The sequence below is a fragment of the Myodes glareolus genome, chromosome 5 (genome assembly GCF_982192425.1).
Source record: "Myodes glareolus chromosome 5, mMyoGla1.1, whole genome shotgun sequence".
Classification (NCBI taxonomy): Eukaryota; Metazoa; Chordata; class Mammalia; order Rodentia; family Cricetidae; genus Myodes; species Myodes glareolus.
In genome coordinates this window covers 34831299-34855862 of record NC_142030.1, presented here as the reverse complement: position 1 = coordinate 34855862, position 24564 = coordinate 34831299, and the positions used below count along the sequence as shown (strand labels likewise).

Sequence of the window (24564 nt, the reverse complement as noted above, 5' to 3'; positions counted from 1 at the left end):
TCCTGTGGCTATGCATGGCTAGCCCTCCCTTAGAAGTGGTTCACAAAATGAAAACCGTTTGAATGCCATAGCTTAGCAGTGATAAGCTCAAGTACCATTTTCCCCAATACTTGGGCCCAAGTGACAAACCCAAACAGTTGCTCACTAGTGAGTACAGGCTTCATCCTTGAGGTCCTTGTGGACAGACATCACTCTTCTTGTTCCACGAGAGAAACATGGGAGACATAGAGCAACCTGTCTACAACAGAAGCTCCGAAAGAATGAGAAAGTCTACACACTCAGCCTGGGCCAGGGAGGAGAGTTAATACCAAGCCTGTTCCAAAGGTTCTGGCAGTTTTTAGGGAAAGCAGTGAGCAGCAGCTGAGCCTGGGGTAGAAGCAGTAGATACTGTAGCTACTCCAAACATGGAGCTGAGAGGGGCAAGAGGATGATGGAAGCCAGGAATTCATCCCATAGTAAAGATCAGCTGGCAGGTGCTCTGCTCATCACTGATGGGATACCCACCTATGCCAGCACATGGCCAATGGCACACTTATCCCTACTTTGGGTAGAATTTTTCAGGCTCATATGAAAGCTTCTTCCAGGCAGAATCAACTAAAATAGCCAATGAACATGAGCTGTAAGGGACCTAGAGTAAAAGAAAAGAGTAGACCTGAGAGGCCATGGGGGACTTGTCTAGCAGTAACTAAGAAGACAGCAGGCAGTGCAGAGCAGAGACTGAAGCCAAAGCCACACTTTGTTCTCTTGCTCCAGGGGGCAATGGTAAGCAAGGGGCAATTTAGCTACTAGCTCAAGGACCAATTAGAAGTCAAGATTATAAGACACCTAGCGGTCCATGCCTTGCCCCAGCACCGATCAATCCCGTTGTCATTACGAGAAATAGTTCTAATAAATAAGTAGGAACACTTGAGACTCCAACCGAGCCCTGCCCGCCCCCCACATACACTGTGTCAGTAGCTTGACCCTCTTCCCATGTTGGGAGGAGGTTAAGCAACTTGTAGCTGCTTGACAGGACACATAAAGAGCACAGGACAGCATAGGATATGGGAGCTCCACTGGACTCCACAGACTATTCTCTTTCTTCTAGATTCTAGATCGTACACCAAGAAGATTAGCATCTTTAACAATAGAGAGGAGGATAGAGGCCCCTGCTTTTGGGTGATGAACTCTGCACCTGAGCCATTTCTGGTCCTCTGGTATTTCTGTCCTGGTCACATGTGTGTGCTGACTCTCTTCCCTGGTACCCATTGCTCAGGATATCTGTACCGAACGTGCCAGAACTTGCTGTACTATTCTTTTCTTCACTGGAGATATTTCCACAAACACCTACAAAAACAAGCCAAGAGGTCAATACTGGGAAAGGCTGGCATATTGGTAGCATCCTATGAGACATAGAATTTTCCTTGAGTGACAAGAGCTTTTAGAGTTGAAGAGGATGCTCTGAATTCATCATTTCATGAAGAATGTTACATTCAGAATAAAGAGAAGATTTTAGAAGTGATCAGAAATGTAAACAGAAGCCATTTGTGTTATCCAGTTATGAAAACATGAGAGCAAGGATAGTGAAGAATGTCAGCCCCTCTTTATGAAACTTCTGTTATTGATGTGATGGGAAGGGATATGAGAAGAAAAGAGATGAGGAGAGGAGAGGGGGATGAGATCTTTTCATCCTCTCAACAGGCCACCAGGAAGGTGTTATCTCTGTTTAATTAGAATCAGATTAATTATTTAATGAATTAATTAAAACAGAATCAAAAGGATGAACTAGCTTGTCCCAAACCCCATACTCAACATGTGGGACTTCTCTTAGCTCTGACCTTCTGCAAAACCATGAGGAGCACAGCTGTTACCAGCATGTGACAAAAAGACCAACATGTACCATCCTTGGGCTATATTTGGTAATAGCAGGCTCTGGGCTCCTCTAAGAGATGGCTGTTCGTGGATTCCTGCTTACTCTAATTGGCATAGAACAAAGAAAAAAAACATGAGATGGGGATCAATAGGTAAAACCTGGAGTAAGATAACTAACATTTCTGGCCTTTGATTTCTTTATATCTAAAATAGATACATCAGTAGCATAATATTATAGGGTTAGTAAAAAAGAGATTATTCATAGACTTAGGATTTTATATGTATATATAAAGATGTACATATACATACATATGTATGCTCAAATACACACATATATAGCTAGGCATATATAAGTCAACAAACGGATTTACTGTTGACGTGCTAATACAATATTAGTGGCTCAGCAGATGCGTGTTGGAGAAAGGCTAACAGAGCTCCCTCAGATCTGGAGGTGGGAACACACAGGCAGATTTCCTGCTTTGATACAGCTTACTATCACCGAGGGAAGTACACAAGCTCTCGTATCCAATGAGTTTGACTTAATAAATTTGGTCTTGAGTTATCCAAATCTAAGTTTATTTAGTACTCTGTGTGTGTGTGTGTGTGTGTGTGTGTGTGTGTGTGTGTAGGCCAGTCTGTAATACAGTTCCTGACCATTATTCTCAGAGTCCTCTGTCAGTGTCCTTTGGGCACTATTACAAACATCTGTTCACTTGCTCCCAGGCCCTTCATGGGAGCAGACGGCTGGACTTTAGACCTGAAAAGCCAGCCTGTCCCACTGATCTTTGTAATAGAAGTAAAAGCTAGGAGTCAATCGTGTTGGTTAATCAAGTTGGAATTTGATGGGATCTAAAGTCAGCTAAGAGGCGCTGTATCCCTGGGCAGGTCAGTGAGGGCATTTCCGGGAATGGTTAACTGAGAGCTAAGCCTTTCCTCGGAGTGGACAGCACCTCCTGACCCTGGCCTGGAAGTGGAGACCCAAGGGAAAGTAGCACTGCTCTCTTTCTGGCCCCACTCTCCTGGCTTCTGAGTATCCTTCCTTAGCCTTGCAGTGTGAACTGAAGACAGTGGCTTCCCAAGAGTCCTCCAGGCCTTAGGTGCCAATGGGACAGTGGAAGCCTCCGGCCTCAAGTACTAAGTAAGCAGCCCCTGTCCTCATCCCCTTCAGCGTGCAGGCAGCCACCACTGCCAGCCGACATCACTTAAGCCAGTCTGGAAAAAAACCCTGTTATAATATACAGGCATTCTAATAGTTCCATTGCTCTAGAGGGCCCTGACCTTTTGTGGTGACTACGACCCAGTTTATAATGGATTTTTATAGCTGCTCATGATGCGCTGTTAGCTGCTGGCTCCTAGGGTCCAGTCTAGAGCAGCTGCCTTAGCAGAAGACCATCAAGACCTCTTACCCCAGCAACAGACCAGCTCAGTAGAAATACCAAAGACACTGTGGCAAAGTCATGCTCCTGACATGTAAATGGGCCACCCCAGGGAGATGGCACGTAACTGCCAGGCAGTGGACACACCTGTTGTCTGGAATTCTAAATACAAGACTGTGGTCCGAGCACTTAAATTTTGGATCCCAATTTTTATCATCTTGACCACCATAATAGGCTGTCCTTGGGCTACACTGACTTGTGATTTGATCGTCTGGAATTATTGCCTGACAACACAAGAGGTAGACTGAATGCCCTCAATGCAGAAAGTGTGAAGGAAAAGCCCAAGATTACTGACCTGCTTCCCTAAGAGGTGTCAGCGCTGTGACATCCAACAGAGACAGTGATCTTGAAGCTGGCATGAGGAAGTGCTGGGGCTGGACCCTGAGGAATTGGGAAAGACCCTAGTGCAGCTACCTGCAGTGAAGGTGAGAGGAAGCCACCAGGGGACAGTGTGTGCATGCATGAGACTGGTTCTTCAAGGGCACAGCAGGTGGAGCGTCTGCATTCAGAGATGAGCCTGAGTGTATAGACTACCTCCTGCAATTTACAAACTCACCCAGGCTAAAAAGCATGAGTGGTCCTTAGTAACCAGGATGAGACGTGTCAGCCCCCTGCCCTTCCCTCTATCAAGAAGCCCACCAAAATGCCCCCAAACAAACGTGACATTATTCTTTGGCCTAAATGTCTGTTGCTTAGCTGTTGTTCTTAAGTCAAGAAATTAAGTAAAGAATGCTTAGACAAGGACTTTACAGGTTGATCTGGAGCTGTACAGCAAGAATACTGTGCTTGTGGTGCAGATGTAAACTAAAGACAACCTCACCCTCCTTTCCAGATGCACAGGTGACTGCTCCACCTGAGCCCAACTGTAGACATCTTGGACTTGAGCATCAATAAGAACTCCCTCCCCATCATGCAAGGAGAGCAGGTGGGAACACATATACACTGGGTGTATCCAGCCATACCTAATGAGGAGGCTGTTGCCTTTCAGAAACATATGCAATCGTGGGACCCTGCTTTGGCTCTGAGATTGCACAGCATACTGATTTGTGCCGCTGGGTTGCCTCCTTGCGAGACAGGACCATGCTTGCAGGGAGTTACACAAAAGACCTACATGGAGCTCTGTGCTTTGTGCCCATGGTGGTAACAGAGGAGGCTGGTCCACTGCTGAAAGTAAGATGAAATGTACCTTTTGACTGTGAGATGATTAATTCTATGTTGTCAGGAGAATTCTTGATCATTCTAACAGCCATATTGAACGTGAAGCCCTCAAGACTGATGTGATTCAAGGCTAATATCTTCCCTCCTGGAGAGAAAAAAAAAGACTCAATAACTCCAGCAAGGAAATAAGAAAGGTTACTTAAGACATCTCTGGTGACTTAACTAAGGTATACCTGGTTTGATCACTTTAGCCTTTTCTGCTGGTCCCCCAGGTATAAGGGAAGATATGAAAATGCCAGGCTTTGCTTGGTCTGTATCTTCTCCCTCGTTAATGACAAAACCTGTAATCCAAGATGGCATGTAATGATAAGATAATGTTTAATGACTTTGTGGCTCAATAGCTACCAAGTGGAATGACTGATAACTGCATCTGAACGAGATGATCCAACCACATCTAATGATGGAAAGACAGCCCTCCAACACAGCTGGCTCTGTGACAGGACTTGGGGCTGCTTGCATCCATCATCCATCTCTCTCTCTCTCTCTCTCTCTCTCTCTCTCTCTCTCTCTCTTTCTCTCTCTCTCTCTCCTCTCTCCTCTCTCTCTCTCCCCCTCTCTCTTTCTCTCTCTCTCTCTCTCTCTCTCTCTCTCTCTCTCTCTCTCTGTGTATTTTACATGTGTGTAAATTCTCATGCATGTATGTGTTCATGCATGTGGAGCCCAGAGTTTGATGTTTGAAGTCTTCCTGGATTGCTCTCCTTTTTTTATGTTTATGGTTGTTTGACTTACATGTATGTCTCTGTATCACATGTGTGCAATGCCTGTGGAGGTCAGAATGAGGTGTCAGATCTCCTGAGATCGAAGTTATGATTGTGAGCCATCATGTGGGCTTTTGTCCCTTCACTTTGTTTATTGACGCTGTCTGTCGCTGAACCCAAAGCTCACTGATTCAGCTAGTCAAATTAGCCAGCTTCCTGGAGGAATTCCTGGCTCAGCCTCCTGAGTGTCAGGATTGCAGGTATAATACCACACACACCCAAACTTTTTATGTGGGTGCTGGGGAATCTAAACTCTGGTTTTACACTTGCACGGCAAGCATTTCATCAGTGGCACCATCTCCCCAGTCCCAGGAAAGATGCTCTCTAATCAAATACCCCATTTCAGTGTCTTTTTTCTTATATGTTTTTAAGGATTTTTAAATGTGGCTAATAATTGAAGATACAAAGGATTGTTTACTCCTCTCCAACCTGTTTATACTGAAGAAAGCCTGGTGCAAAGTGTGTGGGGAAGGGGGATTTTATTTTTATCTTGTGCTTAGATGCATCCAGAAAATACATCAGCACTTACAAGGAATCTTTGGTACCAAAAGTGTTTGTGTTCTTCTCAGGCACTGAAAGGAAGGAAACAGTGGAAGGGATTGTTGAGTAAAGCAATTATGAGAAAAGAGGCCAGATTGGGGCAATGAGTGGTGCTTGTCTCTGCTCTGATGAGCTGAGCCTGAACCTTGCCTTCAGGAAGCCCTCTTACCAAAGCCACGATGTGGATCACGCTTCAGTGTTACACACACAATGTCTTGGTTGGATTCTCCTGTACAGCTCTTCCTCCTGCTGTTCTGTGACCCTGGAGGAGAATCAAAGCACCATATTTGGGTTTCTCTCCCAAATCAGGTGGAACTCAACAAAACCACACACATACAAGCAAGAGCAGCTCACAGCAAATCTCCCATCGGCCTGGCAACAACTGAGCACATAGTTCACCGAACTACAACTGGGCCACTGCTGGTCAAGACTGGACTGCAGGAGCAGAGACCATGGCATGATGACCGATGGTGTCCATTTTCTGAGTGATTCACCTTAGCCCTCCCGATTGGTGTTAGAGATGGAACCTAGGACTTTGAACACGTTAGGCAAATGTCCTATCACTGCGCTAAACCTCTAGTTCTTGATATATTTTTAAACATAATCTCTCTGTGTTTCTCATGCTGGCCTCCAACTTACTATGAACCCAACACTGGCTTCAAACTTTTGATCTCCCTGCCCCTGTATTCAAGGCACTGGGATCATAAGCATGAGCCACGACGCTCACCCAAACTTTTTCCTGCACTGGTCTTGAGACAAGATAAAGGGTAAGTGGGGGATGTACTTCCTGTCAGTGACAACTGAAATTGAAACACAGAGATGAGACAGTTAAGTCTCCCCTACTGAGTCTTGCAATAGCTTGGGTCTCAAATGTCCCGGAAAGGACCATGAGTTGAAAGCTTTGTTGCCACTGTGTGTCGCTACTGGAGGTCTGGAGGTAATACAACCTTTAAGAGGGTGCCTTAAATGTCTATAGATATTTGCATGGATGGTACTTGAAAAGGATGCACAATAGCAGTCTCTTTGTCTCTCTGTCTCTCTGCTTTCCGACTCATCGGTGAACAGGCCTCATCCATCATCCACTCTCACTATGATGCGCTCTGCCATCACAGGCACAAAACAAGAGAGCCCAGCAACCTGGGCTGAAACCTCTGAAGTCAAGGGTAAAAACAAATGTTTTCTTTCTTTTGATTTGTTTTAAGACAGGGTCTTATTATGCAGCCCTGGCTGGGTCAGAACTTGATGTATAAACTTGGCTTGCCTCAACCCACAGAGATCCCCTGCCTCTGCCTTCCCACCGTTCCCCTTTTTAAACTTACTTCTCTCAGAAATTTGTTCTAATAATGGAAAGACAATATATATCCCTGAAATAAAAGTGAATGAAATTTATGCCCTGGCAACGCTGAAGCATGCATGGACAGCCTGTATATGACAGTTCTGTTGAAATTGTCCATACTGGGTTTCATGGTCTACATTGATGAGGATGAATAACCAGGTCCCTTCCTCAAGAGGGCACCAGATCTCATTACAGATGGTTGTGAGCCACCATGTAGTTGCTGAGAATTGAACTCAGTACCTTTGGAAAGACAGGCAGTGCCCTTAACTGCTGAGCCAACCAGTCACCAAAGTGTAGGGGCTGACGGCCCAGCTTGCATGTCCTGGTGTACTTTCTAAACTTATGTCTGGAGGAGACCCAAAGCAGAACCCTAAAGCTGTTTCTAGAAAGCTGGAGTCTTGGGGTACAACACAATTTCTGTCGCAGTTCCAGTGGGAAAATCTCCCACTGGTGATCTACCACCAATCCACATCTTTCCTCCCCCAGGGGCATGCTTGAGTCTGGCAGACAGTTTAGTTAATCATAGAGAGCTGTGGCAGCATCCAGATGTGGCTTCTGGCTAAACATCCTTTAAGTATCAGTAGTCTTCTTAGCTACAGCATCTCTGTCTTCGCTTTTGACTGAACTTGAGGAGATAAACATACTGCCCTCCCTATGTCCCTGTGGATGCCTTCTGGGGAGCACTGGGTGATACTGGGAGCCCATGAGAAGCAGCAGAGGTGATATTCCTCATACTCAAACACAGTTTTGGCAACCACCTCCCCAAAACTCTCCCATTATAGATTCAGACACCACCCAAGGCCAGATGTTAACTAGGAGAGGCCTTCCCAACTCCGAAAAGTTTTAAGAAGAATTTGTTAAGCAAAACGATGGTGAGCTTTCTTTGGGAAACAAACTGAAGAGGTGGGAAAGATCTAGAAAGAACCACCCTTCCCACACCTGGCCAGGGTTCAGTCTGTACCTGTGCACATGCTCTGGAACGTTGTCCCAGAGAGAGGCTGAGTTGGCTTCTGGATCGAACTGATGCTGTTCAGTTGCTCTTGGCCAGTGTAAAAGCTGAGGGGAAAGATGGAAACATAAGATTGGGAGCTCCTGGAAGGGGCCACCTTGGCCATTTGTGAGTGCAGCTTGAAGAAGACAGCCTTGTGCTAAACAATTCAGTAGACCCTCAGACCAGCCACACCGCAGGCTGGCCTAGTGGGCAGTACAAAACGAGCAAGAATGTCATTAGGGTCACTGTCCCAGAGGGCTCATCACGTCAGCCAGACCTCACATGGACCTCCACTGCCCATCTTAGCTTATTATGCAACAGCTGCCGAACCCCATTTCCTCGGTCATAAGATAGGACTGACCTTCTAATTTCCCAGGCTCATAAAGTCACCAAACTCTAGCAGTAGCCATACAGAGCTGTGGTGGCAATCCTAATGGTTCATTCTTTGCTCTTGCTTTCAGTTAAAAGTCCCTAGAAGGGTCAGGCTACCCCACTTACGCTGTGTTCCTTGAGGACAGCATACTCATCCATCTATCAGGAGGAGTGAGTTGGGGGCCCCCTTGATACCTGGGAGTTTTTGAGCAAGCATTCAGCTGACTAAATGTGTAGTGGCATGGTTCGGATGTCATTTCCTCCCCAGGGTTCAAGGGTTCAACTGTTGAAAGTTTGGTCCTCCGGGGCAGGTGGGGAGATGCTACTGGGAGGTGACTGGATTTTTAAAATGAGGGGCCTAATGGGATATGATTACATCACTGGGGATACCCTCCTTGGAATGGATTAATTAGTTCCTATGGGACCCCAGTTAGTTCTCTGACACAGAGTTGTTTTAAAGGGCAAAACCAGCTTGGCCCCTGGCCCTGTCCTCCCACTGAGTCTAGCATGCATTCTCGTGAAATCATCTGCTATGGGCTGGAGCAGAGGGTCCTGCAGAACTAACCATCACCAGGCTGCTTGGATTTTCAGCTTTCAAAATGCAAGCTGCTTAAACCCCTTTCTTCTCTTAAGGTGCCCAGCCTTGTTAATCATTTTTACAGCAACAGAAAACAGACCAGTACATATATCATTCCAATAAGCAAAGACTGTTCTAGACAGTGGACTGATAATAAACCAAGTGACCCAGGGCCACCTCAAAGCGCGCGCGCGCGCGCACACACACACACACACACACACACACACACACACACACACGTGCGCGCGCATTGGGTCTCCTAAACAGTCAACCACCAGATCAGTGTCACTCAGCCTGTCCCGAACACCAGGGAGGCTGCCTTTCCCGTGCTGATTAGACAACTGGACTGCAGCAGATGCAGGTAGCCACGCGTGGACCCTCTCGGCGGCGTCCCCAGGTTTGGGAGGTAGGGCTTGTGGGAGGAGCAGGGACAAACCGAAACCGGCCTTTCCCAGCAGGGAGCCGCCTCATTCTGTATTTACTCATGTTTGCATCAGGTCCTGTGACAAGTCCAACCAAATTTGATTAAAACCAACTAGAGGCTAGGCCTGGTCTTGCAAGGTATATGAGTAAGAGATGGGCCTGCCCTCTGGAAGTTTTAAGGGCCATCAGCCTCCCAAACCCATTGAAGGGAGAGATATAGGCTCAAGGGAAGGGAAAATCCCAACACCCAGGGAGGACCTGAGAGAGGCTTGGGCAGTGTCTCTGGGTGCCCTTTGAAGAACAGCAAGGACTTATCTGGTCTGGGTTTCTATGGCTCGTGTGATCTGGGTCACCCAAGAAACCGGCTCTCGGGTGTTAAAAATCCATTTACTATTGGCCACACGAGGACAAATGGCATGTGCGTCAGTTATTATGTGAGGAACTTCGAGGAGTCACACTCACAGCCAGAAAGTAGATTGTGGGTACCAAGGGCTGTGTTAGAGTTAGGCTGGGTGGGAGGAAGTACTGAGGGAAAGTGGGCTCCACGTGGGGCGATGAAGACCCCGTGAAGGATGCCCGACAGCAATGTGAATGTGCCAATGCCACAATGAAACAATAAAATAGAAGGCATAAAATGGTAATGATGATACATTTTATGCTTTGTGTATTTTACCACAATTAAAGAGTGTTTTTCTCTCTCTCCTTCCCCCCCCCCCCCCGCTTCAAAATGCCAGCCTCTCAAAATCCATTTACTGAAAACTTCCACATTCCGCCTTCAGAGCGGAGGATACAACTGGCGCACTGCTATTCTGGGGAGTCTCTGTGTTTAGAACAGAAGGTTGAAAGCATGTGCTCGCTGGGGTGGGCACACACAGCGAGGGGCTTCCTAAATGGAACCAGTGTGCAGAGAAGCAGCCTCTTGCTGGGCAGTCAGAAAAGGCTTCAGATAAGTAAGAAAGGAAGGTGGCCAACATCCCTGAGTGCAGAGGCTTTGTGGAAATGGCTTCTGTGAGTGGCGCTAGTGATTGGGTCCCCTCGGTCAGGGCCACAAGCTGCTCACTCTAGCCTACATGCCTTGCTCATCAAGCCATCAGCATGACCTGCTCATCCGCACATCATCCTGACTGGTCATTTCTGCCTACCTGTGAGCACCGGGAGGCACTGACCCTGTCTGTGCTGTGAACACCAGATTCTTAGCACGTATCCAGGACACCTAGGACAGGCATGCAATAGATGCTGAAGACACTACTCAGGCTTGCCCATGACTTTCCTCCCCTCTGTCTAACTGAATACAAATCTTACCTGCCAACTAAGGCCTGATGTCACACACACACACACACACACACACACACAAACACACACCGCCTGTACAGGCACCTATGCCTGCCTTAGGACTTGAACCTATCCTGACTACCATAAAAAAAGGACAGGTTCCTACCCTCTCCCCTAGAGTTCAGGGCAAATGCTCAGACACCAGGTGGAACTGAACCCTGGCCAACCCCAGTAGCTCTTCTATGATGTACACCCTGGACCAATGCTCCCCCTTCCCTTGCTCACTCCTTCCCAGACTCATCGCCATGAACCCCACCTGCCCCAAGCCATGGGTTCCTATTGTATTTCAGATGGCCACAGACTCAGGCAAGTCCTGAGATTTCCCACTTTGCCTAAAGGTCACCAGTAACCTCCCCTGACATGAATTGTTAGGGGCCACGAAAATGGGTCGTTTGAAAAGCAATGCAGAGGCAAACATTGATATAAAGAAGAGAGGTAGGCTTAGTGGAGGGCTCTAACCCAGTTTCCTGATAGAAGGCAGGCTGACAGGCAATGCTGCAAAGTTCCTACACTGTTAAGCCCTACCATTCTCAAGGCTGCCATGCTGTTGAGATGTTTCTTAAGCACTTGCTAGGATTTCAGTAAGTGTCCTCCAGAACCCAGGTGCAGGGCTCACGATGTGGGTCTATTGGGAAGTAGACCCTTCAGAGGTATGGCTTGGAAAGAGGTTGTCTTAGACAGACTGTGTTACTGTGATGTCTGATAGAAGCAATGTAAGGGAGGGGCAATTTGTTACGACTTACAGTAAAAGTTTCAAGTCACAGCCCTAGGCAGCGCTGAGCACCATGGGGCAAAGGAGAGCATCGTGGAAGCATGTGGCAGAGGCTGCTCACCTCATGCAGACAGGAAATGGAGAGAGACAGACAAGACGCAGACAACTATACTCCTAAGGACCTGTCCCCAGTGACCTACTTCTTCTAGTTAAATCACATACCTTAGAGTTTCCAGCATTTCCCAAAATAGTGTCACCAGGCAGGAGGTAAGCTTTCAGTATATGATTTCTTTTTCTAGACCGGGTTTCTCTGGAGCTTTGGAGCCTGTCCTGGAACTAGCTCTTGTAGACCAAGATGGCCTCGAACTCAAAGAAACCCGCCTTCCTTTGCCTCCCAAGTGCTGGGATTAAAGGTGTGTGCCACCACTGCCCAGCATGAAATTTTTGAAAGATACTTCCTATCCAAACATTACCAGAGGTCTTAAGAAGAACAAGATAGACAACCCCAGTTCCTTTCTCTTGCTATCTTTTTTTGCACCCTCCAGAAACAAATTGGCTTCTTTTACCACGTACTCCTGCCGTGATGTGCTGCTCCGCAACTGGTCTAAAATCATCCTGGTCCGTTGATTACGGACTGAAACCGTGAGCCAGAATGAACCTTCCTTCTTTTTGAGTTCATTCCTGAGGAATTTTGCTACAGTAACAGAGAGGAAGCACAGGGGCCTTGAAAAGGCTGTAGTTTCTTCTGCATTTTCTCTGTCTTTACACTTTAAATTACATGCGCGTGCGTGCGCACGTACATATGCGCATTCGTTTGTGGGAACGCACACATGCTACGGTGTATATAAAGGTCAGAGGACAGCCTTCAGGAGTTGGTTTCCTCCTTTCGCTGTGTGGGTACCAGGGACAGAACCTGGGTTGTTAGGCATGGCAGCAAGCACCCCTGGACGCTGACACTTCCCAGTCCTGCTTCTGCTCCTAAACAAAGCAGTGCTATAAAATACCGTGAACCAATGGGAAACAGGTAAAAGACACCACGAACCCACTGACACTCACACATTGAGATGAGGCCCATTTCTAGTCCCTTTGAATTCGTATGAACCTGGAAGGGACAGCAGTGAAGTGAAGAAATGCTGTCTCTGGAATGTATGTTTTGACCATTGGAAGCTCTTCCCAATTCTCAGAGCCCAGAGGAACAGTGGAGACTCTTGATAGAGCCCCTATATGGAAAGGGCCTCCTGAGGCTGCACAGATAAGGGTGAGAGGGCACCAGCATGAAGCATATCCCAGCCACCTCCATCCAGGGGGCACCTGCTGAGGACTATCGCGATGCCCTCAATACCACACAAAGTGGAATTCTACCTCCTTTTCTAACTCACAAAGTTGTGAAGCAGAATAACAATATGGCTGCTGGGCTGTGCCACTGTACTTGGGGTGGTTTGCCAGGGAAACTCAGAATGAGTTTTGCTTCCTTGTTATTGATTGATTTTGTACTGCAAAGTGAGGCACATTTGCATCAGCAGAATCAGGGCAATAATTTTCTAAGTATCACTTTGAGCTATCTGTGTATATGCATGTATTTCAGTTCAAATGAATCATCCATTCTCTCCTGGTGAAGCAGATGCATAACTCATCTTCCCCCTCCCCAAAGCGGATCCTGCCACCCCACCCCCTCCTCAGTACACAGCCTGGGAATCAGTGCTATTTCTGTAACTTGCCTTGTAAGTGTAATCCAAGTTCTAGGCTATTTTTAAATGCATGGATCATTGTTTTACAGTGAACACGGCATTTATGAGCTCCCTGCTTTCACATTTGAATGTCAATGGCAAGCCTTCATCCTGGAAAGAAGCATCATGTCAGGATTCCCAGGACAGTCTCCAGGACGGGCTGCTGTCTGTAAGTCCTAACCCTCCCGTTTCCCTTCTGGAAAATAAAGATAATGGTAAAGAACCAACTTCACACTGCTGCATGGGTTGGGAAGCAAGCTCCCAGAGTGGTGCCTGGCTTATGATGATAGTCCAAAGGTGATTGTTGGCATTTGCTAATTGTCCCTTCTCCGTCTTCCCATGACCATCCAGCTCTTTCTCTACCAGAAGGTATGAAGAGAAGGATATGGGTGTGAGACCTGGTCTGACGGCAATTGACTTAATCACCATATTGACTGTGGTCTACAGTCAATCTCTGGATCACGTTAACAACAACCCAGTGAGCATACACATTCCCTTGGCATCCAAATCCATGGACATTAAATATGCTTCAGGTACAGACGATTCTGCTGCACCATGTGCCTGGCAGCCTTGACTCTAAAGGAAACCAAAACCCACCTGCTTTTAATCCCCTCTGTCCCGATCTCCTTGCTTCCTTGCATGTTCTCCACAGACGTGCTCAGCCGGCCTCCCATGGCATCCTGCAACCTGGGTACACACAGCTCGTTTTCTGAACATGACAGTTTCTGAATCCAAGTGAGAGGGTTGGCCTGTGTCTGGTGTGCGGAATTCAAGTTGGCTATTTGTAAAAACTTATCCTGATCTGAATTGGGGGAGAAAAAGACAGGCATACCCACAGGATTACACTGGTTTCAGTCATTGGTCTTGATACAACCATACCCTCCTGTCCCTGGCTCTCCTTCCCAGTTCTTTCTCCACACTGAGAGACTTGTCATTCTGCCTCCCATGAGCTTGGGGGAATTCCTGCGCCTAGCCCTGGAAATGCAAGTCCTTCTGATCAGCACTCACTAATGAAAGACACTTTGGAAGCCTAAGAAGAGCAGCAAGATGACCCCGGTAGCTGATAGAGAGGCAGCCAGGAACCTGCTCTTAACTGGCGCCTCTGAAAGCTCCAGCAAGGTCACGCCTCTCTCTGCAGTCACCCTCACAGAGTGACAAAGCACCTGGGACCCCAAGTCAGGCTCGTCCTGTGGAATATAATCTTTAATCGCTACACAGCTGTATTAGTCCACGTAAGAGTCCCCTGCCAGATACATTAACACACATTAAAAGTGCGGACCCTCCGCTCAGATGCGTTCCTTTCCCCCTTCTCATACAGGCTTAGTAGATGTTTCCAGTGTTGAGACTCTGATGATGAGGAATGCCCCATTTTACTGTCTGCATTATTCATAGAAAATTGAGATTTTATTAAACGGTCTCTTAGGTCAGCAAGGCCTTGCTCAAAACATCTATTGCAATAGTGCATCTATTGCACTGCTGTGGGGTTTTACATGCTCATTTTGTTGTTTCATTGTTGAGAGAGGGTCTCTTGTAGTCCAGGCTTGCCCGGAACTCTCTTTATCGTCATGACAAACTTGAACTCCTGATCCTTCTACCTCCACTTCCCAAGTGCTGGAATTATAGGAACGGGCCACCACACCTAGCTTTCATTTATGTTTGGAGAAAGGAAAATGGTGACTATTTTTTGGTCACTCGCTCCCTACTGAAACCAGGAAGGAAAGTGTATAACAGCATCCACATACTCAGTATCCATGCCCCCTCCTTCTTTCGTTGTATATGTATAGTGTTGATGTATATGTAAGTACATGGTATCTGCAGGTGCATGTGGGTAGAGGTGTACATAGAAATGTGTATCAAATGCACAGTTTTCAGTTATCTTTGTATACATGTGATGTGTGTATATGTGACATGGTTATCGAAGGTAGAAGTGTTTATATCTGTGGTACCATGTATATGAATGCTCAATAAAACACCCCTGCAAGGACAGGGCGAGGAACATTTAACTACATAAGTAGACTTTCTCTGTCTGGCTCTTTTTCTCTGGTCCTTTCTCTTTCTGGTGTTGCCGGGGCTGTTACCCTTGAACAAGTTAGTCACTAGAAAAACAAATTTCTCGTTGAGAATTTGTGAGTATGAGGAAGGTGGAATCTCTCCTTTCTTAGAGTGAGCAAGAAAGGATAGGGGGATGTAAGTCATTTGAATATGTCCTGTAGCTTCTGCACAGATTTTATAGTCTTACTCCAGAGCTTGGGCCTGTCAGGAAGAAGGTAATACCAGTAGTGACTTCTGACTAAACATGTCCTGTGTGACAATCAGTGACAAACATTAACACTTCCACTGTCTCACAAGGTCCCCACCATAACTCTCTGGGGTGGATAGTGTACCCATTTTACAGATAAAAAATTTGAGGATAGATATCATTTTGGACTAACCAGTCCAAAGGCTGGTTAGTAAGAGGGCAGGTTTCACACTTAGTCCAGCGGCTCCACAGCCCACACTGGAGAGCGCACATGGTACAGACACTGAGCCACAGACAGTAGCACCAAAGATTCACATAAGTACTCCCAGCCTACCAAGTCCTGAAGGAACAGTGATCTTGTACTTAACACCTGGTAGGGATTTTCTAGGCAGGAATGGGAGGCTAGTCTTAGCCCAGAGAGGCTCAGTGGTTTGAAGCGGACTGTACGGAGACCGGCATTCCAGGAAGCAGCTGTTCCCTAGGGAAGGGAACTCACAGAAGGGAGCAGAGAAGTGAAAGTCCCACATGCCTGATTCTTCAGGAACTATCTGCCCAGGGAATGTTGGGAGTTGAGCAGGCCTTAGTGTACAGGACAGAGCCACACATCAAGGTGAGGGATGGAGACCACAGAGGCTAATACTCAGCAGGACAGACTCAAAAAGAGCAGGACACCAATGTCACCAGGCATGTTCCATGCCCAGGACAGAGACCAGAAACAAGGAGATAGAGTCAGCAGGAGCACCAGGGTCAGCAGGCCTATACTCCATGGTGCTGTACAAGTATACCAACAGGTAGGCGGGAGAGCCAGGTATGCTGGTCTCCCAGGATTAGAAGGAAGGGTTGCCATGGATGTCCCAAAGACACTGGCATGCTAAAAGGGCAGTGTCTGTCCTCTGGTTATGGGTGACTCCACAATATAATTGTGATACCAGTAAAGTAGCTGAGAAATGTCTGACTCTGTCTGGATACTAAAGGTCAAGTCCAAGTTAGTTATAGCATCCCGAATACCCAAGAGGCATTCTGAGCTAAAGCCACAAGGAGAAAGTCACTGAGTGAGACCCTGGAGGACACAAGAGCATTCCTGCAAGCATGGGTTCAGAGAAAGGCCAAGCACGTCCCACAACCCAAGACATGCCCACAAGAAGGACTGAGAAAAGATTTCAGCTCACTGGGTAGTGAAGACAGATCTTGCCTGATTCAATCCTGGAACTGTGTGCTTGTAGGAGCTGGTGGTTGTATTTCTCTCTAGGGATCCAAATATAACTATGAAATAAAGTGCCTGTTAAGACAATTCACAGGAGAATGACTAAGAGACATTTGGAAAATGTTCAACTTTTCACCCATCAAAAAAGCAAAACAAAGCCACAATGAAAGATCATTTTTACCTGTCAAACAAATACACAAAATACAATGGCATGTACTCTTCGAGAATGAAAAATAAAAAATAAATAACATCAGAATGACAAGGAGATCCAGCATTCTAGAATGACATTCAGAAACACAGAGAGGCTTTAAAAATCCCCTGGCTTGTTACCCAAAGTTATACTTCTGAGGTTAAGGAGTGACATGGAAGCCAGAAAAAAAAATAGTAATGTTTTATAGTCGCATTTGCGATATTGAAAAATCTATATCAAAAGGAAATGATTCATTTTATTTCCATACAAATCATCCCTTCATCCATCTGTCCATCCATTCATCCACCCATCCATCCATCCATTCATCCATCTGTCAGTCCCTCCGTCTGTCCATCCATCCATCTATCCACCCATCTGTCCACCCATCCATCCATACATCCAAGAAGCAGGTATTAAAGACAGACTCTGTAGCCTATAATCCAGCACCTGAAAGGTTAAGGCTGGAAGATCATAAATTTAAGGCTACTCTGGACTACACAGCAAGATCGTCTCTAAATTAATCAGTTAGTTAATAAATACATACAATAAAAAGCATGTGTATATCACTTCTTATTTGTCATGCCTCTGTTCAATACTGGAGCTGGGAAGGCTGGGCAATACTGTCACTACCTTCAAGAAATTCCTCGTCTAGCCCAGATGGAAGCACAACTGAATATAGCAGCGTCACAGGTGAAAGGACAGAGGTCTGCAAACGGAGGCAGTGATCCACTCCACCTTCAAGAATCATCTGGGAAGAGCCAATCCAGAGAGGCTTCAAGATGGAGGTGACCTCTAACTTACTCTAGGAGAAGTGAACTTATCTTGGTAGCCTGACCCCAGGAGGGTTAGGAAAAGCACCACAGTGGAGGCCGCTGTATTGTCGTTACTTTCCTCTTTTCTGTGACCAAACACCGGATCAAAACACCTTAATGGAGAAAGCTTTATTTCATCTCATAGTCCAAGGGGAAGTCTGTCATGGTGGGGAAGGCGTGGCGGCAGAAGCATGAGGCTTCCCATCACTTTGCTTCCACAAGCACAAAGCCGAGAGCAAGGACTGTGGATGCTCTGCTTTCTTACTCCTGTTGTACCCAGGACTCTGGCCCATGGAAATGGTGCTATCTGTAGTTAAAGTGGATCTTTGCACTCGCTGAACCTGATCTCGGTATTCCATCATGGCTATGCCTGGAGGCTTGTCACCTAGGCATTTCTAAATCCTGTCAAGAAGATGGTTAATATTAACCATCACTGCCACAGAGCACCAAGACACAGAAGACTGGGATGTGGTTTTCCACAGCCATTATCCTGGCATGCAGGACAGTTGGAAAGAAAAGAGAAGTAACAAGACAAGAAAGAAGTCAAGGCTGGGGCCAGACTGGAAAGAGTGCCCTCAGAATTTGGGGTTTGTCTCTGCTGTCAGTGTGGAACTATGAACAAGCTTTAGCGGGGAGAACATGATTGAACTGAAAAGCCACTCCAAAGGCTGAAAGGCAGTCAACAGGATGAGAATCTCAGGCAGATGCCTTTCCAAGAGCATGTGGCAGTACTCCGGTGGGGTAGGAAAGGAAGGTGTTGGTCTAGGTTCCGGTTTTCTGGATGAGTGAGAGATGGTTCCATTTGCATAGGATAAAGATCATGTCAAGGAAAGTAGATGGAGAGACAGGTCATAGAAACAAGTCTGGGGACTGGGAGAGGTAGGGAGCTCTCCCCTCCATGCAGCATTGAAAGTGATGTCCGGGCTCTGGAGAGACTGCCCAGTCCTGCAAGTTCCGGGACCTGAGTCTGAGCCTCAGAACTAACAGAGAAAAGACAGGCACAGAGGTACATGTTTGCGATCCCTGTGCAGGGGCTGGGGGCGAGGAGAGACAAACAGATCCCTGGAGCTCCCTGGCCAGACAACCTTACCCAATCAGCAGCCCCAGGTAGTCAGTGGGAGAGCCTATCTCAGCAAACAAGGTAGACAGTTCCTGAGGAAAGACGCCTGGGAGCTTGTCCTCTGGCTTCCACATATATGTCCACACATGTGCAGGCACAACACACACACATATATACACACATGGGGGTGGGGTGGGTGGAGAATGGTATCTGCAGAGGGCTTCTCACAGAGAGTCTTAACAGGCAAGAGGGGATTGGTTATGCGAGTCTTTTTAGTACAAATAAAATGCTAGAGTCCTGGAAACTACTAAGACGATAGAATTTGACATTTGAGAAAACAGAATATTAGGAGCGAAATAGGCCTGGAAGGACCAATTTCAAGTGAGTTCAAAACGTCTATATAAATATTTTACAGTCCCTGAAATCAGGCCATAAGAACAGTATTGGTAGTGCTTCACATACAGTTTCTCGGCGCTAGCGGGAAAGTCAGGTACAATGAGTTTGCATTTATCATCTCTTCTGAAACCAGCAGTCCATGGTTTCAGAGACACATTCACTGGTTTGCTCTGCTACAGACCATGAGTTACTCTCAGTCTCTGTGTTTGCGTCTATTTCTGAAAACTCAGATCCTGTTTTCCAGTTCATCCGGGCCGTGCACTGGACCCTAAAGCCCAGTGTCGAGACCTCTGTGTGTATTGTCTGGAACAGAAACAAAACCCATAGGTAGAAGCTGCTGTCACCATGGTCACAGAACATTGAGCACTTGGCAGGGAGATAGAAACGTGATGCTGCCATGCTGGGGCCCAGCACAGACCTGAGATGCTCAGTGTGTTCTCAGGAGAGAGAGGATGTGAGCTACCCAGAGCCACGCAGCTGGTAAGTGGCACTCGACTGATTCTCAGGGGCTCTTCAGGCCACTTCCGTAGCCAAGGCTTCACTGCCTTGCACTTGTGTTAAAATCATGTAACATTATTCTTACATGATTATTTCTTGTTTTGTAACATGTGAACATTAACCACATGAATATACATACACAAGCCATTCATATTTAAACAAAAATCACCAACTTAAGCAAGATGACAGGTTTAATTTCTAGGTTGCTCCTGCTACCATTTAACTGCTCTGTAGTAGCCCTGACTGGGGTCCCACCCCCGACCGAAGGGTGGAGCTGTCCATCACAATACTGTGCTCAGGTCTCCTCTCTCGCCCTTCCTCACTCAGTCCTGTACCACGGACAGTTCCACTGCCATCAGCTTCTGCATTCCTTTCCTCAGGATAACCATCTACAGTAAAACTGTGACTTCAAAGGGATGTAGAGCTCCTTTCAGTTTTTACAAAGTTAGATGGAGGGAGAAGGAAGGGAGAGTGAAAGGGAAGAAGGGGGAGGGAGAGGGAGGAGAGTCTCCAGCTGAGTTCCGGGAAGATTGTATTAATTTGTCCTCCTAGTGTTATTTTCATTTTTGTCAATTCTGAGAATCAAATCTATAAATCTAAACTTCATTTTTATTGTGTTCCTGACATTGTTGGTGATGATTTCAGACTTTCCAGCCCTTTGGGGGTCAACTATATCTTTTCATACAAATTATTTTATGAACGAACAAGTTGTCTGCTTGTGTGTTACTAATACCATATACACTCACCGCTTGAAAGACGAGGCGGCTGCTCTAAGTCCATCTGGGCATGAAAGGAGTGCTGGGCAGAGCAGAGGCCCAGCAAATATTTACAGGTCTTGGCGGAATCGGTGACAAAGGTATATTTTTTCCCAGTGATGCTGCTGGTGATGGTGAACTTTTTTCTCTGGAGGAAGCAAGCACAGAGTTAGCACCTTGACCACCCTCACCCATCCCTGGAATTGCATGTATGTAAACAGCAATAAATGATCAGCTTCTCAGTTCATTGTCAACATAGTTCTGGAAGTCCAGGGCAGGGAATGCCCAACAAAGGTCCAATTTCTTCGACAATGGAAACAAAATCCTTCTATTTATTTTTTTCCTTCATTTGTGAGCCAGAAGTTTATCATTTAATTGCTATTGTCAAGGAGTGTGCTGGGCGGAAAGAAGATGAGTTGAGTCCGTGGACAGGTCGTCCTCACAAGCGCTGTGCAGTGGCCAGCAAGCACCCCATTGTCTTTACTGCACAAGCTCCAAGCCTCCTGCTCTGATGAGACAGGGAGCCGGCAGAAACCAAGCAGGCAGCTGTACTGTAATAAGCCAGCAGAGAAAGTGAGCTGTAGTCAGTCCCAGCCAACACCAAGGCAGCAAAGAAACTGACAGAGAACTGACCTGGATCTTCATTATGCCTCATTCTACTACATTAGTATAGCGAAAGCTCCCCAAGGGAAAGACAGAACAAAAATACAGAAGTGTTTTGAGCAGCGTGCAAAGTGGCGCATGCACATTGGAAGCCTCCTCCCTTGTCTGGAAAAGGCACGAGACTAGAAAGCCTTCTCCATGAATTGCAATGTGGGCCTTTGTCTCTGACTCTTCTGCCTAGTGGAGGTCTGTGCCTATTTTCTGTAAGAAACTTTCGCCTTTTAAAATTTCTATCCTAGCCAAGACAAAAGGCCCCACAGAGATGCTAAGAATTTCATGAGCATTTATACATCTTGTCTTCATGTCTGCAGAATGAGAAACCATTATTTTTTTTACCCTAAATGCGAACTGAAATCCTGAAATCTAGACACAGATCTAGACTTCTCAGAATGCACCACAGGCTGGGTGTGGTACCACACTCCTCTACTGCCAAAACTCAAGAGGCAGAGGCAGGTGGATCTCTAGTCTAGCCAGGGCTACATAAAGAAACCCTGTCTCAATCAATCAATCAAATTAAATAAAAATAAAATCTAATAGCTATCGTCAAACAAATATGAAAAGGGAGACACACACCCGTGAAGTGCACACAAACACGCATCCCAGAGGCTTGTGCATTTGTGCACTTGATCTCCCCATTGATAATGCTGTTTGGGGTGGGGGGGGGTATGGAACCTTTTGAAGGTGAAGCCTTGCTGGAGAAAGCACATCACTGCAGATGGACTTTGGAGTTTCACAGCTTTACTCCCATTTCCTGTTCCCTCTCAGCTGCTTCCGGCATGTGGATGAAAGACGTGGCCATCCCGCTCCCTGCTCCTACCACAAGGCATGCTTTCCTTGACCTCAGAGATTTTCCCTCTGGAACCTCTAAGCCCAACTGAGCTTTTTCTTTTATAAATTACTCTTGGCTGTGGTATTTTATCACAGCAGCAAAATGGAACTAATCTGAAGGGGTCTGAGAAAAAACGAAGTACCCACTCTGTTTCTGGGCATAGGTCTGATGATGTCCTTGACGGTGGAGGGTAGGGGTTTATGTCTGCTTACCATCACCCTGAAAAACCTCACTTCATGGAATTCATAACCACAGCTAACTTGCCCCAGGGCAAGAATAAGGACACAATCAGGGTATATAACTCCAACCTCGGGACTTTTAGCACAAACCTGGGAATCTTTTAAGCCCGCTGTGGTTGTAGTACACACAGTCTAGGTGTTTTCCCAACACCATATTTATTTCCTAGCGTCCCTTTCCCATGTTAGAGCTGTTTCTACCCATAAGTTTTGTTGCTATTGTTACTTTATTCACAGTCCATTTGTTCGCTCGCCTGTTTGTTTCCCTACATCTTTGCAATTACATCCTTCCAGACACGGGCAGATGCTCATGAACCTGAAGCTTCAGCACCCTCGCCTGGTCACACGTTTCCTGGGAGCAGCCCTGGCTACGTGCATACACGTTCTGGTAATGTCAGAAAATAACGTTTCTACAGTAGTTGGTTAAGACCATTGACCCTCCTTTGGCCTGATCTGCTCTGATCAGGATCTTAAACAGCCATCAAAAGTGCATTGCTAAGTAAAAGCTTGGTCTCCAGAGGGGCACAATCGGGAGGTGGGTCTTTAGGAGGTGGAGCCACATGGAAGGAAGTTAGGTCATCAGGGCATGCACTTGAAGATGATACTAGGACCCTCCCCCAGTCTCTCTTGATTTATTTGCTCTCCGGCCACAATGTAGCTGGTTTCACCCCACCCAGCTCTCCTGCCAGACTGCGCTACCTTACTACTAGCTGTAAGCAGCACAACTAAGCAGCCATATGCGACTCTAAACCAGAATAAAACTTCTGCATTTATTTATATTTTTAAAAGTATTTTATAAGTATTATATTTTATAAGTAGTGAGAGGAGAAAAGCACACTCTCCTTCCTGATTTGACCCTCCCACTGGGCAGTGCTGGGCACTTTGGGCGCAGACCCCTCCAAGGGAAATCAGAATGAAGTGAGTGGAGGCAGCTTTAGAGCCGGGATCATCTGTCTTTACGCCAATTGCAGTTATCTTTTACAAAGGCCACTTTGTCGTAAGGCATCTCAGAATGCACTCCCATCAGGCCAAAACACACAGGTCTTGGAGCAAGGACCAGCAAACACTTGAAACTAACCATGTGCTATGATATTGAGCTCCTAGGAGGGGGGCAGAGATGTACAGAGCCAGTGGCTGCACTGAGGCAAATTTCACAGTCTACATAAATTGAAAACAAAATTTAGCTCTCAAAAACACCCAATCAGGCCACAGGAATTTGTACTAGGAATCAAGTAGGATGCTATTGTTAGATTGCTAGCACTTGGGACTGGGATCCAGTTCAGGGGTAGAACACCAGCCTACTAAGTGTTCGGCTTTAGCATCATCTCCAGGACACCACCCCTCCCCAACACACAAATAATCCCTGCATTTGCAGCTCAGAAACATGTAACAACCCACAAGGAGCAAGCATTTCTCTGTGCAAACTACCTGCTCTACCTAGTCTACCGCAGCCATACTTAAAGATATGTTAAACTGTATTCTATTCTCTCTAGAGAAAACGACATTATAAAATGCTATCATATGAAAAACATAAGAAAAGAATATGCCACCCTAAATTTGAAAAGAGAGAGTTACAAGTTTCACCAGGAAGTTCATGAGCAGTGGTTTTCTGACATTTGCACTGTTTGAAAAGAATGTCCTCTCACCCACTTTTTTAAAATCTTCAACTTTTGAGGTTCATTTTCTTATTCTAAACAACATTCCCTTCCGTGAGGTAACTTCTATTTGCCATTTTGTATCTTTTACTTAAAGGCGGCCATGTGCAGCCCTGTATAGTCTGTTCTGTTCCAAGCATTTATCTCCATATATTAGTACTAATGCTTGAAAACCCCAACGTTAACAGCACCATTAGGCTCCTTGTTCTAGATAGAATGGCTTTTGATTGAATAATCAAGTATACATAGAAGCCAAGGCAGCCAGGGATTGCACTCCTTGAAAATAACATCCTTATTCCAGGGCTGCTTCCCTGCAGGGTGAAAAGAAGAATGAGGTGTGATTGAAGTATCTTGGCTCCAGCTATTAGCAAACCAAACCCGAAGCTAGCTTCCTAAACTGATCTCAGGATCCTCGGAGCTCATTCACTACTCACAGAAGCACAAAGAGTCTAAGAGTCATTTTCTGTGGAAGATTCTTAACTGGTCAGAAGCAGAATTACTGCACAGGGTGATTTCCCAGCAAGATCGCCCATCCGTGCCAAGGGCAAAGGGGAGCATCAGGGTCTGGGAATCCTAAAGAGACAATTGTTTTGAGCTTGTGAACTTGATGGCTTCCCAGATTTTATTTATTTATTTATTTTTATTTTTTGGCCTGGTAATGAGAAAACAAATACCTCTAAAATTAAATATATAGTTTTTTTGTGTGTATATATATAAATAAATTTATGGGGACTGTTGAACTTTATAGACTCAA

At 46.1% G+C, this 24564-nt stretch overlaps 1 protein-coding gene across 1 annotated transcript in view; it reads right to left on the bottom strand.

The window, feature by feature from the left end:
• The window catches only part of Frmpd2 (FERM and PDZ domain containing 2), a 112206-nt gene that overhangs the window by 36735 nt on the left and 50907 nt on the right, over positions 1 to 24564 (bottom strand). The window contains exons 15-21 of the mRNA XM_085687840.2: positions 20419 to 20575; positions 13871 to 14075; positions 8101 to 8195; positions 5973 to 6065; positions 4679 to 4786; positions 4474 to 4590; positions 1175 to 1326 (exon numbers count right to left, since the gene is read on the bottom strand). Of these exons, the coding sequence (XP_085543966.2) occupies positions 1175 to 1326; positions 4474 to 4590; positions 4679 to 4786; positions 5973 to 6065; positions 8101 to 8195; positions 13871 to 14075; positions 20419 to 20575 (927 nt within the window). The remainder of the gene's footprint in view (positions 1 to 1174; positions 1327 to 4473; positions 4591 to 4678; positions 4787 to 5972; positions 6066 to 8100; positions 8196 to 13870; positions 14076 to 20418; positions 20576 to 24564) is intronic.